Source organism: Natator depressus, chromosome 24, assembly GCF_965152275.1.
Source record: "Natator depressus isolate rNatDep1 chromosome 24, rNatDep2.hap1, whole genome shotgun sequence".
NCBI classification, from domain to species: Eukaryota; Metazoa; Chordata; order Testudines; family Cheloniidae; genus Natator; species Natator depressus.
This window is the reverse complement of record NC_134257.1, coordinates 9954270-9965924: the sequence shown is the minus strand read 5'-3', so window position 1 is coordinate 9965924 and position 11655 is coordinate 9954270. Positions and strand designations below refer to the sequence as shown.

Below are 11655 nucleotides of genomic sequence, written 5' to 3'. Positions count from 1 at the left end.
AAAGGCCAGCAGTGGGGTCGTGAGGTGTTGAAAATGTTATTACAGTCTAAACCAAAGAAAAGTCTCGCTCCCCCCATCCCCATACGCCCTGACTCTTCAAGATCAAGTATTCTCCACCCTCCCACACATCAATTCTATATGCTAAGGGTAGGTCTATGCTTAAAACCCTGCAGCAGCAGCACTTCAGTGTAAATACTCACTACAGCACTGAGAGGGGTTCTCTCCATGCTGGATAATCCACCTCCCCGAGAGGCGGTAGCTCGGTCAACAGAAGAATTCTTCCATCCGTCTAGCTTGGTCTACACTGGGGGTTAGGTTGGCATAGCTACATCTCTCAGGGAGCTGGATTTTTCACCCCCCAAGAGACCTTGTTTTGCCAATGCAAGTTCTGCATGCAGACTAGCCCTAAGCATGGTCAGAAATGAGACATTTTTTATTGTTATTGGGGAGGTTGTGCAATTTTTTTAATGTGAATAAGGGCTCACCCATGTAAAAGGCTGAGAAACACAGTTCCGTACAAAGACTTTAAACATGTTTAATATAATATAAAACCTGGCTGACCCTGATCAATTTCCACTGTTGTCTTGTTGCCATCATAGAAGATTAGGGTTGGAAGAGACCTCAGGAGGTCATCTAGTCCAATCCCCTGCTCAAAGCAGGGCCAACACCAACTAAATCATCCCAGCGAAGGCTTTGTCAAGCCGGGCCTTAAAACCCTCTAAGGATGGAGATTACACCACCTCCCTAGGTAACTCATTCCAGTGCTTCCCCACCCTCCTACTGAAATAGTGTTTCCTAATATCCAGCCTAGACCTCCCCCACTGCAACTTGAGACCATTGTTCCTTGTTCTGTCATCTGCCACCACTGGGAACAGCCGAGCTCCATCCTCTTTGGAACCACCTTCAGGTAATTGAAGGCTCCTATCAAATCCCCCCTCACTCTTTTCTTCTGCAGACTAAACAAGCCCAGTTCCCTCAGTCTCTCCTCATAAGTCATGTGCCCCAGCCCCCTAACCATGGTTGTTACCCTCTGCTGGATTCTCTCCAATTTGTCTACATCCCTTCTGTAGTGGGGGGACCAAAACTGGACACAATACTCCAGGTGTGGCCTCACCCGTGCCGAATAGAGGGGAATAATCACTTCTCTCGATCTGCTGGCAATGCTCCTACTAATACAGCCCAGTATGCCATTGACCTTCTTGGCAACAAGGGCACACTGCTGACTCATATCCAGCTTCTCATCCACTGTAATCCCCAGGTCCTTATCTCCAGAACTGCTGCTTAGCCCGTCAGTCCCCAGCCTGTAGCGGAGCATGGGATTCTTCCTTTCTTCACATACATCCCACCCCTTATCAGAGCCATGTACTACAGCGGAGGTAAAGCTAGGGAGCTCTCTTTTCCAGGCGTAGCCCCAGAGAAAATCCCCTGTGCAGAGGTAGCTGAGGGGCACCCAACAGGTTATAGAAATAGCAGGCTACAGCTGGAATCGGCAGATTCAGCTGGAGAATGAGGTGGGGTAGCAAAATGACCATCAAATCTACCTCCTTGAGAGCTGAGGACTTACCCCATGGGAAGCATATGGATGGAGTCCCAGATTCCCAGGGGAGGTGGGGTAGATGGAGTGAATGGAGGGGTCCAGATATCTCCGCACCCCCAATAAAGTGCCTGAACCCCCTAGCTGCTATCGGGGGCAGGGGGAGTGACTACATTTGGAGCAGGTGAGAGAGTGGGCTGGAAGGTGAGGTAAAAGGCAGAGTGGCAGCTTCTCAGACAGGTGCATTAGCCAAGAGCCCACCAGGGCCCAGAGCGTTCCCATCCCAGCATCAGGTGTCAGCAGCAATGGGTCGACGTTGCAGCAAGGAAGTGAAGGAAGAGTCCTCAGGGCAAAGCAGCTGATAGGCGTGGAGGGACAGACACCAGCCCTCGGGGAGTCGTTCCCACTTCACTTCCCTTCCTTCTCAGACCATTCTTCATAGCTGCCTGCGTAGTTGCGGGCCCTGCAGAGACAGGAAGTGACATGTGGCTTCAGAATGGGAGATGGGAGGGACTATCCACAGCTGGACAGACCCGCCGCCTCTAGAGCGGAAGAGTCAGACCCAGCCCAGCTGCGACTGCCCAGGGGCCAGAAACCCAAGTGGGACCAGAACTTTGAGAAATAGCTTGTCCCAGCACAGGGTCATATGGATGAATTTGAAGGGTCCCTGAGGAATCAAGATAGCTGTGGGAACATCCCCTATGGGGTTAGCTAGGAATTACTCCGTCCTCTCTCTCAGTAGCTAACCAAGACTTCGTCTCTCTGGCCCTGGCGAGAATCTGGAGTATCACCATCCCCTCCAGTGGGTTTACTGTAGAATACACCAGTATAAGCAAAATCGGTGCCGAGGGATATCTGAGCCCGCTCCTTCTCCACCAGACCCAACGATTTCTCCATTAATAACCCTATACGTGAGAGTTTAGAGGGGCACTCAGAAGGGCTAGAGACCATAGGACCCAGGACATTTTAAGCACCTACGGCCCTTGCCTCCAAACCCACAGATCTTGTGGTACGCTCACAATCTCCCTGAGGGTCTGGTGCCCCATGGTAGAAGAGCCCAGGGGGAGGGGCAGGCTCACTTGGCATAGCCGAGGGTCATGGCGATCTCTGTGGCCCGAGCTGCTCTCTTGCCCCTCTGGCAGTAGAAGATCAAGTTCTCGTCATCCATCCGTGGCTTGTCCATGCCATACTTCATCTTAAATGTCTCAGGGTCCATCTTCAGGGCTTCCTCGACTTCTGCCACTGGGTGGGGGAGAGAGAGAGAGATGATCGCAATTAGCAGTGCTGGTGTATCACCCTGGGAAAGGGTGTGTCACATCCCCATCTAGATGGGGATGTGACACTAGCTGGTCCGCTAGAGGATAAAAGCATACTGCTGCTACTAGCTGATGGAGTTACTCCTTTAGCTCAAGTGGTAGAGGTCTGTAGCTTGATGCTGAAGTTGCGGAGTTAAACCCTGCTGATGATGATTGTGGGTGATTGCTACACTGCTCCATAAATACAGGCGATGATGCTCTTATGCAAGTCCCACGTGCTTTATAAAAGGGACACAAGCTATCACTTTTCCCACTCCTGAAATGCAGCACCCTCTGTGGTGGAACACAGCAACTGACCAAGACACGGAAACACTGCACGTCCATTTAGAACAGGAAGTGAAGTAGAAGCCTGCATCCGTTTAAAACCACCAAGGTAGTTTAAGGAAGGAGAGACAACTCCCCGAGCTGGAATTTGGCCAGGATTACACCCTGTTAGCCATGCGAGCAATAATGAAGAATTCAGGCCTGTATTTTTGCCTGAGATAGAATTTTAGGTCTTGTTTGCTCATTTAATTTTTGATACATTTATATTCTTACTAATATGTGTAAACAAAGGACAAAGACAGTATGCATGTTGCTTCTAAATAGCCAGATAGGTTTGTTAGTATAATGGGAACAGATAAGAACAGTTAAAGTGTTACTGGGTATAATGAAAGTATAATATACAAGCGCACACGTTAAGACTGCCTCAACTTCTATCTTAAGGCAAGGTCAAACAACCAGTCGGAAGGGGCAAGAGGGGATGGGGGGGAAGGTATAAAACACTAAAAAGGCAATAAATAAAATAAAATAAAATAAAAAAAGCCTGTCCCTGACCGTAACACAACCTCACTCCTTATCCCTCCCATTGAATACAAAAGAGGTGGGACAAAAACCCCAGACTCATGACCCCCAAAAGAGAACATGACCATAAACTGTAAGGGGTGGGACCCAAAGCGTGCAGTTCAGGTATAATTCTGTCTGCTAAAGTGGGGGAGAGAACAGGACACTGGGAAACGAGGCTCTGCAGTGTCAAAGTTATTGACATGCTGGCTTAAAACTAACCCCAATAAACACATTGCATTGCCTGCACTTCTGGTCTGCTGCTTTCTGTCTGCGTGACAAGAACCAGGGGAGGGGGTGAAGGGAAAGCCCTCTAACACACCCATCTCTTTGTGCACACCTCGGGTATTCAATGATCCAGCTTTGGTCTCACGTGACTTCCCCAGCACAGCACCCCTGGCACACTGGAGAGAAGGGAGGAAAGAGCGCCCCCCTGCTGAGTTATTAACTCCACTTTCTCTAGGGTTCTAATGTTATGTATCAGGAACAATGGGCCTGAGTCTTTGCAACTGACCTGGGGCTGGCTGGCTCAGCCCTCAGGCAGGCTAATGAGCTTAGCTGGGCTGTGGCAGAATTGCCTGATTGGCTGACTCTTCCATTCCCTGCAAGGAGACTACAGATCTGCATTTTAACTCAGCGGCAGGTCGCTGACTCCTCCATGCTTCTGCCTGCAGCTGCAATCACTCCTGTGCCCGCCTTGTTGCCAGTCCTGCTCGGTTTCTGACTCCAGCTTTGACCCTTGGCTCTGACTCCTGGTTCCTGACTGACCGCTAGGCCTGACCACTCACGCCCTGGCCTGTGACACTACATGTTGCCCTCTGCAGTGGGGGGCACTCCCTTTACCTGCAATCGAAGCCCTGGTTGCTGGCACCCACAGCAACCACTCACCTGGAACATTGACCGAGTTGGCGATACGGCCGTTCGCCACCTCCCCCGGCAACCGCACGTCGATAATCCGAGCATTCCCGCTGGTGACCAGCGCTTTCACGTCCTTATAGGAAATGATGTTTCCTTTGTGGAAAGCAGAAACCAGCAGTCACTTCTTCTGCTCCCCTCGCAAGGCTCCTCCCCAGCAACCAAGGGCAAACCCCTTTGCTCCCCCCACCACAGGGTAGGAGCCACCCCCAGAGAGTCGGGGGGGGTCATCCACAGACTGCAGATCAGCCCTTGCAGCCCCTCAGATGGTCTAGTCTCCTCCCCGTGTGACATGATTCCTAGCTACACCGAGGCCCTGTACAATGCTCTCAGTAAGAAACTGCACTTTACACCCCTTTACACCACCAGGGCCACTGCCGTATAAAAGGGCCTTTGCGTAAATCAGAATTCTGACAGATATGACAATCTCTTGGGCAAATCTGGAATGACGTTAAACCCGACCAACTTAAGTTTAAGTATTTTGGGAGTCCAGGATATTGACAATGCAAATATTTTGGGAGTCCAGGGACTGTACGGCACTTCTCTGGGAGGATGGCTTTGAATAATACAATTTCTGGATGATATTAGAAACTTCAGAGGACATGGAGAGTGAATTTCCCATACATGGAAATACACTGGATACATGAATACATGGAAAGTGAATTTCCCAGGAAATACTTGGAGGCTGAGGGAAATGCAAACGACCAGTCTCCATCTATCCTTTAGAACAGTGGTTCCCAAACTTTAACAACCTGTGAACCCCTTTCACTAAAATGTCAAGTCTTGCAAACCCCCTCCTAAAAATGAATATTTCCAGGGATTTTCTCCTTTACCCAAGTATAAATTATAAAAGCAGTGATCTTGGAAATAAAAACAAATTTTATATGACATGTTTATTACACACTATTATTTATTAATTACAGTATTTTTATTACATTATGAAAACAGCAACACTCTTCCAAGATCTCACCTTCGTAGCTTGTATCACTTTGATAAGACAAGCTTGTATCACTGTTATAAGACAAGGCTCCTACGTTTCATCAAGGAGTATCAGATGTGCAGTTCTGGTCTCCCATGTTTAAGAAGGATGAATTCAAACTGGAACAGATACAGAGAAGGGCTACTAGGATGATCCAAGGAATGGAAAAATTGTCTTATGAAAGGAGACTCAAGGAGCTTCGCTTGTTTAGCCTAACCAAAAGAAGGTTGAGGGGAGATATGATTGTTCTCTATAAATATATCTGAGGGATAAATACCGGAGAGGGAGAGAAATTATCTAACCTCAGTACCAATGTGGACAAAAGAACAAATGGATATAAACTGGCCATCGGGAAGTTTAGACTTGAAATTAGATGGAGGTTTCTAACCATCAGAGGAGTGAAGCTCTGGAATAGCCTTCCAAGGGAAGCAGTGGGGGCAAAAGACCTATCTGGCTTCAAGATTAAACTCGATAAGTTTATGGAGGAGATGGTATGATGGGATAACCTGATTTTGGCAATTAATTGATCTTTAAATATTCATAGTAAATAGGCCCAACGCCCTGTGATGGGATGTTAGATGGGGTGGAATCTGAGTTACTACAGAGAATTCTTTCCTGGGTATCTGGCTGGTGAGTCTTGCCCATATGCTCAGGGTTCAGCTGATCGCCATATTTGGGGTCAGGAAGGAATTTTCCTCCAGGGCAGATTGGAAGAGGCCCTGGAGGTTTTTCGCCTTCCTCTGCAGCAAGGGGCACTGGTCACTTGCTGGAGGATTCTCTGCACCTTGAAGTCTTTAAACCATGATTTGAGGACTTCAATAGCTCAAACATAGTGAGAGGTTTATTGTAGGAATGGGTGGGTGAGATTCTGTGGCCTGCGTTTTGCAGGAGGTCGGACTAGATGATCATGATGGTCCCTTCTGACCTTAATAATAATATCTAATAATACCTTCATGCTGTTTCACATAGATATTTAAGAAGCCAACTCAAAGAGTTCCTCCTACACAAGCATTCAGGTCTTGAGCAGTCCAGACAAACAACGCACATTACAACAAAGCTTAAACTTGTTCTTCATAATAATTTTAAAAACAATACTAGCTGCCTATTTAATTTTAAAAACAGCAAAAGATATCCACCTCCCTTTCCATTTCTTATAAGGAGTCTTGAAGTTTAAATCTCCTCAGTGTGATAGATATGTTTGCTTTGGTCTGCTTAGCTATTGGAAGTCCACGGTCTCCGAGCTGCTGACCCCGTGCTGCCCAGGGACCCTAGGGACAGCTCTGTCCACCATTAGGGAATTCCCTCTCCCCCGCCCCCATGAGAACCCCCTGTAACATTTCACGAACCGCAGTTTGGGAATCACTGCTTTAGAAGCTGCACTTTGAGCAGAGATCCTGTTGTCTGGCGGATTCCCTGTTCAAGGTCACTTCAAAGAACCCAACTGGATAAAGGAGTGACTCTCAGTGTTCTCTTCTGAACAAAGAGCGTGATGAACTTGACTCTGCAGGGAAACCCCTGGGGAGGGCTGGGAAGGGCTTCTCCTACCAGAGCCAACATTGGAGGGGGTGATCTCTGGTAAGCTTATTAGCAGGCGTTTAGGTTTTTTAATTGTTTTCTCATAGGTTTTCTCTGCAACGCTTTTGCCTTAAGAATTAACAGGCTTGTTTAGGAAGAACTGCACGTCCCTAAACAGGCTTGTTTAGGAAGAACTAGTCGTGCCACGGCTGAGCCCCAGCACCTCTGGGATTCGCGCATTAGTTATGAAGGTAAAAAAATTGCTTGAGCCGGCTTCCCCTTTGTCTGGTGGGTGCTCGACCCTGGCCCGGCCCCGCCCCTTCCCACCCCCATTCCACCCCTTCCCCTACGTCCCCGCCCCTTCTCCCCCTCCTCCTGAGTGCGCCTTGTCTGCGCTCTTCCCCCTCCCTCCCAGAAAGTCCAAAGTGCCGCCAAACAACTGTTAGGCAGCAGGGCGGCGGGATGCACTGGGAGGTAGGCAGAGGAGCAGGGACACGGCACACTCGTGGGAGGAGGTGGCAAGGGGAGCTTGGCTGCCGGTGGGTGCTAAGCACCCGCTAGTTTTTCCCCGTGGGTGCTCCAGCCTGAGCACCCACGGAGTCGGCACCTATGAGCCCCGGCACCTCTTTCATTACAAATTAAGCACTGAAGAACCATGCTGTAGCTTATAATTGTAGCAAATACAGTTATTAGTATCTCAGGGGAAAGCCAGCAGGCCTGCTTGGACAGACTAACACAACACAGGGAAGGCAGGGAGCTGCAGCAGCCTGGAGAGACCCCAGCCAGCAAGGAGAGAGACCCGTGTCTCCACCCAAGAGAGACGACAACCCGGGGAGCTGGAAGTCAGAGCAGGCGCCCTTGCTGGGCCAGTGAGGTGCAGGTGCCCTGAACTGTGACAAGAATCAGGCCCCTTGTCTTTAGTAGGAATCACTCGTGGGCAAAATCAGGCCCCTACAAGGCAACGGCAGCGCTGGGTTGTTCCTTTAACCATTGATTTTCCAGACACAGGATTCATTTGCTCCTGAGATGCTGGAGCAGGGTTCAGGCTGTGCAAGACATCGGGGGTGTGTGCGCCAAATTCTTCCCTCGTTCCCACACCATAAAGCTGGGTGAAACCCAGCTGACTGCTGCGGGCTGTATCCAACGGCAGAGAGAGAGGTGCTAGAGATGGGCCTGGATACAGAGCATGGAGGTGAATTTTCCCCACAGCTGGCCCTGGGCCTGTAGACAAGGCCTCATCCAACACTGAGGGTTATTGCGCAGGGATCTCCCAGCATTGCTCCAGCACCTGTGACTTTGTTTTGACAAGGGGGAAAGGTTTAAAAAAAAAAAAAAGCAAGGTGGTAGCTCAGCCCATTTGAAACCCCACCCAGTGTGGATGCAGCTTACCACCTTCAGTCACATCAGCAGGTCGTGCTGTAGTGTAGACCTTGTCTAGCCAAGGGGCTCTGTCTACACACACGAGTTGTCCCAGTTTAACTGTATCAGTCCAGGAAAGGGAATAAGTCACCCTAATATGAGGCACCCTCACACCAGTATAACTGCACCCACAACTGGGATTGTGCCAGTATATGACTATCTGTAAAATAGTCCACTCCCACACCACCTCACAGCAGAGTTACACCAGGATGGACGCTGTGTAGATAGGAGAGAAAAAAACCAGTTTTCCCTATTGAGTTTAACCCAACAGAAAACCCCATTTAGCACGAATGTAGACACAGTCTAAAGCCTTCAGCTCAGTTTGAATCGGTCAAGTTACAGCCTCAACTTTAATCCAACCAGTTCAGCATCTAGGCTCATGGGAGCGGCTGAGCAAAAGTGGAAAGGGGCAGCTCCAGGCTGACGGCATGGTAGCTTTTCAGCAGAGGGGACGGTTGGAATGCTTGTCACCAGAGCTGGGCCCAACAAACACACCCATCCCCAACCTCAGTCACTCCCAATCCCAGGGTGCACTAGGCTAAGGTGGGAGCCTCTTCTGGGTCTCTCTGTACCAAGGCCCAGCTCCGGAGGTCATGTAAGAAGTGGGACACGCCAAGAACCACTTGTCAGCTCTCAGGAGACTCAGTTCTCTGCGAAGCTTGCTCTTTTAGCAGGGCAGCCCAATGGGCTTCTGGTTCCAGGCTCTCCCCCACCCCCTCCAGCAGAGCACATACCTCTTTTCCCATCAAGACACTTGGGCACTGTCCAACCTTTAATCTACCACAGCCAGTACAGGGACTGGCTGCAGGAGGCCGGGGAAGGGGCAGTGACAGCACTGGCTATTGTAAGCTTGCAAGTGATTTCCAAAGAGCCCAGTGCGGACGTCCGCACGCACCCACCCACCCACCCACACGCAGGCTCTGCAAGCCCCCATTTCCTTACTGGCTTCCAAGTGGATGGCTTCAGATTTCTGAGCGGTCCTGATGTTGTTCTGAGCCTCGCAAAAATAATCCCCCGTGTCGAAGCTGGTTACGGGCTCACTCGTCTGGAGTAGGAAAGAAGGCGTGAGGGAGGCATGGACAGAGGCGTAAACTCCCCACGAGTCAGGCAGCCCCCTCCCCCGTGCGTACCAGCACTCCTGGCTTGGTGTCAGTTGTGTAGAAGGAGTTCCTGAATTTCTCGTTGATCTTGGGGTTGGAGGGCATAAGGATGTTTTCCCTGTACCATTGGCAGGTAGGAGGTGGACAGCCATCTGTTTCCATACACATCAGCACAAGGCAAAGAGGCACATGTTACAGATGACCTTACAGAGCTTTGAACCCACCACTGTGACCCCCCCGTCCTAAACACACCCAAGTGCATTTGTTAAGTTGCGTTTATTAACCCATGACCGACTGGATTAGACTGGAGGACCTGCTCAGTGACACGAAGGCAAACAAATGGCCAGATCATTTTAAGTGAAGTAAATGGAAAGCAGAATCCATGTCTAGCTGATAGTTCATGAGCCAATGGACTAAGTCAGTGGCTGGGCCCTCTTCCATTGGCAGGGCTTTCTTGGCACTGCTCCAGGGTTGATCAGTGAAGTTCCAGAGCTCAGGCCAGTGTAACTGTCATTCCCCGATAATGCACCTTTAATTGCGATGGGGAAGGAGTGAAAAGCGGTTCCTTCCTGACCCATGCAGAGATCCTGTGCTGCCCTGAAGCTTGATTATACTCATGTCAGCACAGCTACAGATAGTGGCGGACTTTTCTTTAAAAACCAGCCACACTATTGTCTTCATCTCCTGGACACATTCCACAGAGAGCAGCATTTCCTTGCGTGGATTCTGAACTAGCTGCACTTTAATTCAATAGAGGATTAATGGCACTCGCTGGGCTGGAACTTCCATTGCCCGGCTCCCTGGGCAGTCATTTACAGCACTGCAGAATGGGTGTGGAATGCAACTAAATCAGAGCAGCTCACTGTGTTCTGGTGCAAACGACTGTACGAGGAGCAGGGAGATGGAGAATCAGGTGCACAGCGTTCAACATAAATGGCAAATGCATGTGGCGAGAAGTGTCGCTGACCAGAAATTAACGCTTTGACTAGAAGCCCCCCTGCTGACAGGTGAAAGGTGCGATGCTGGCTGTGTGGGCGAAGCCAGTGTCCATCCCACTTTGATGGAGCAACTTGTCAAAACAAAATGTTTGACCAAAACTACTGCGATCCTGAAGGAAGGAAACAGAGTTTGGTCCACAACTGGGCTCCCATTCGGTGATGATTTTGCAGCACTGGTGAAAGGTGCTAGACTGACAGCATTTGTGAGTGAGGCTCTGGGTACGGCCACAGAGCAGGCATGGTAAAAGTAGTGCAACCTTCCCCCTCCTCCCCCCGCAGTCTTTTGCCAGGGGCCTCAGACCAGCCATGAAGGGACCATTTCTGGGGTGAGGACTGGTCAGTCTCCATTGGTCTCTGCAGACAATACACCCAAGGTTCAGATTGGTGCTGACAGTGAGTCTTCAAGGTGTGAAGAAGTGCACTGACAGCACATATGTATGAAGGGGATCTCTGCTTAAAAGCCATTAGCATGTAATGCAACATAAGCATAGACCCGCCCATGTCAGCAGGGGGAACAGTTACAGTGTCAGACTTCCTGAGTGCGTGTTACAGAAATAATGGTGCCCTCGTGTAGCTAGGATTGTTTCTTCATGGCCACCTAATGGACTATGCATTGACCCGTGGGAGGCACTCCTCGATAACCAGTTGTGTTTAACAGTTCTGAAGATGCAGAGCCAACAGAACTGGAGTCTTTTGAAACCATTGGATAATCCGGGCATTAGGCTTTCCCCAGGGCACCTCTTCAAACCTGGCTAGCCTGATTTGATTACAGGATACTTGCCACTGCCCAAAGCAGCCTTATTTCATGGCTCTATTCCAGCAGGACTGACGCTGCTCTCAGGAAGGCCCTAGAGCTCCAATAGTGTGCCGCTCTGGCCCTACAGGTCCATGGTCAACCAACATGGGTGAGAACTTCAGATAGCCAGGTTCAGACAATTGAGGCTTCCCTAGAGTCTAAGTCCAATGTGGAAAGTGTCTTGTTTCAGTGACCTCAGGCTAGTTTGCTATCCACTGATGATGCCACATTGTGCGGAGAGCAACACTGTTCAAATAAGCC

The 11655-nt window shown here is 49.8% G+C and overlaps 1 protein-coding gene across 3 annotated transcripts in view; it reads right to left on the bottom strand.

Annotated features, from left to right (window-relative positions):
* Positions 1–268: 268 nt before the first annotated feature.
* The window catches only part of LOC141977320 (junctional adhesion molecule A-like), a 37186-nt gene continuing 25799 nt past the window's right edge, over positions 269–11655 (bottom strand). For all 3 annotated transcript variants that reach the window (XM_074938737.1, XM_074938738.1, XM_074938739.1), the window contains exons 5-9: positions 9631–9752; positions 9443–9545; positions 4561–4683; positions 2614–2776; positions 269–1997 (exon numbers count right to left, since the gene is read on the bottom strand). In XM_074938737.1, coding sequence (XP_074794838.1) covers positions 1943–1997; positions 2614–2776; positions 4561–4683; positions 9443–9545; positions 9631–9752 — 566 coding nt within the window. In that variant the 3' untranslated portion in view covers positions 269–1942. The remainder of the gene's footprint in view (positions 1998–2613; positions 2777–4560; positions 4684–9442; positions 9546–9630; positions 9753–11655) is intronic.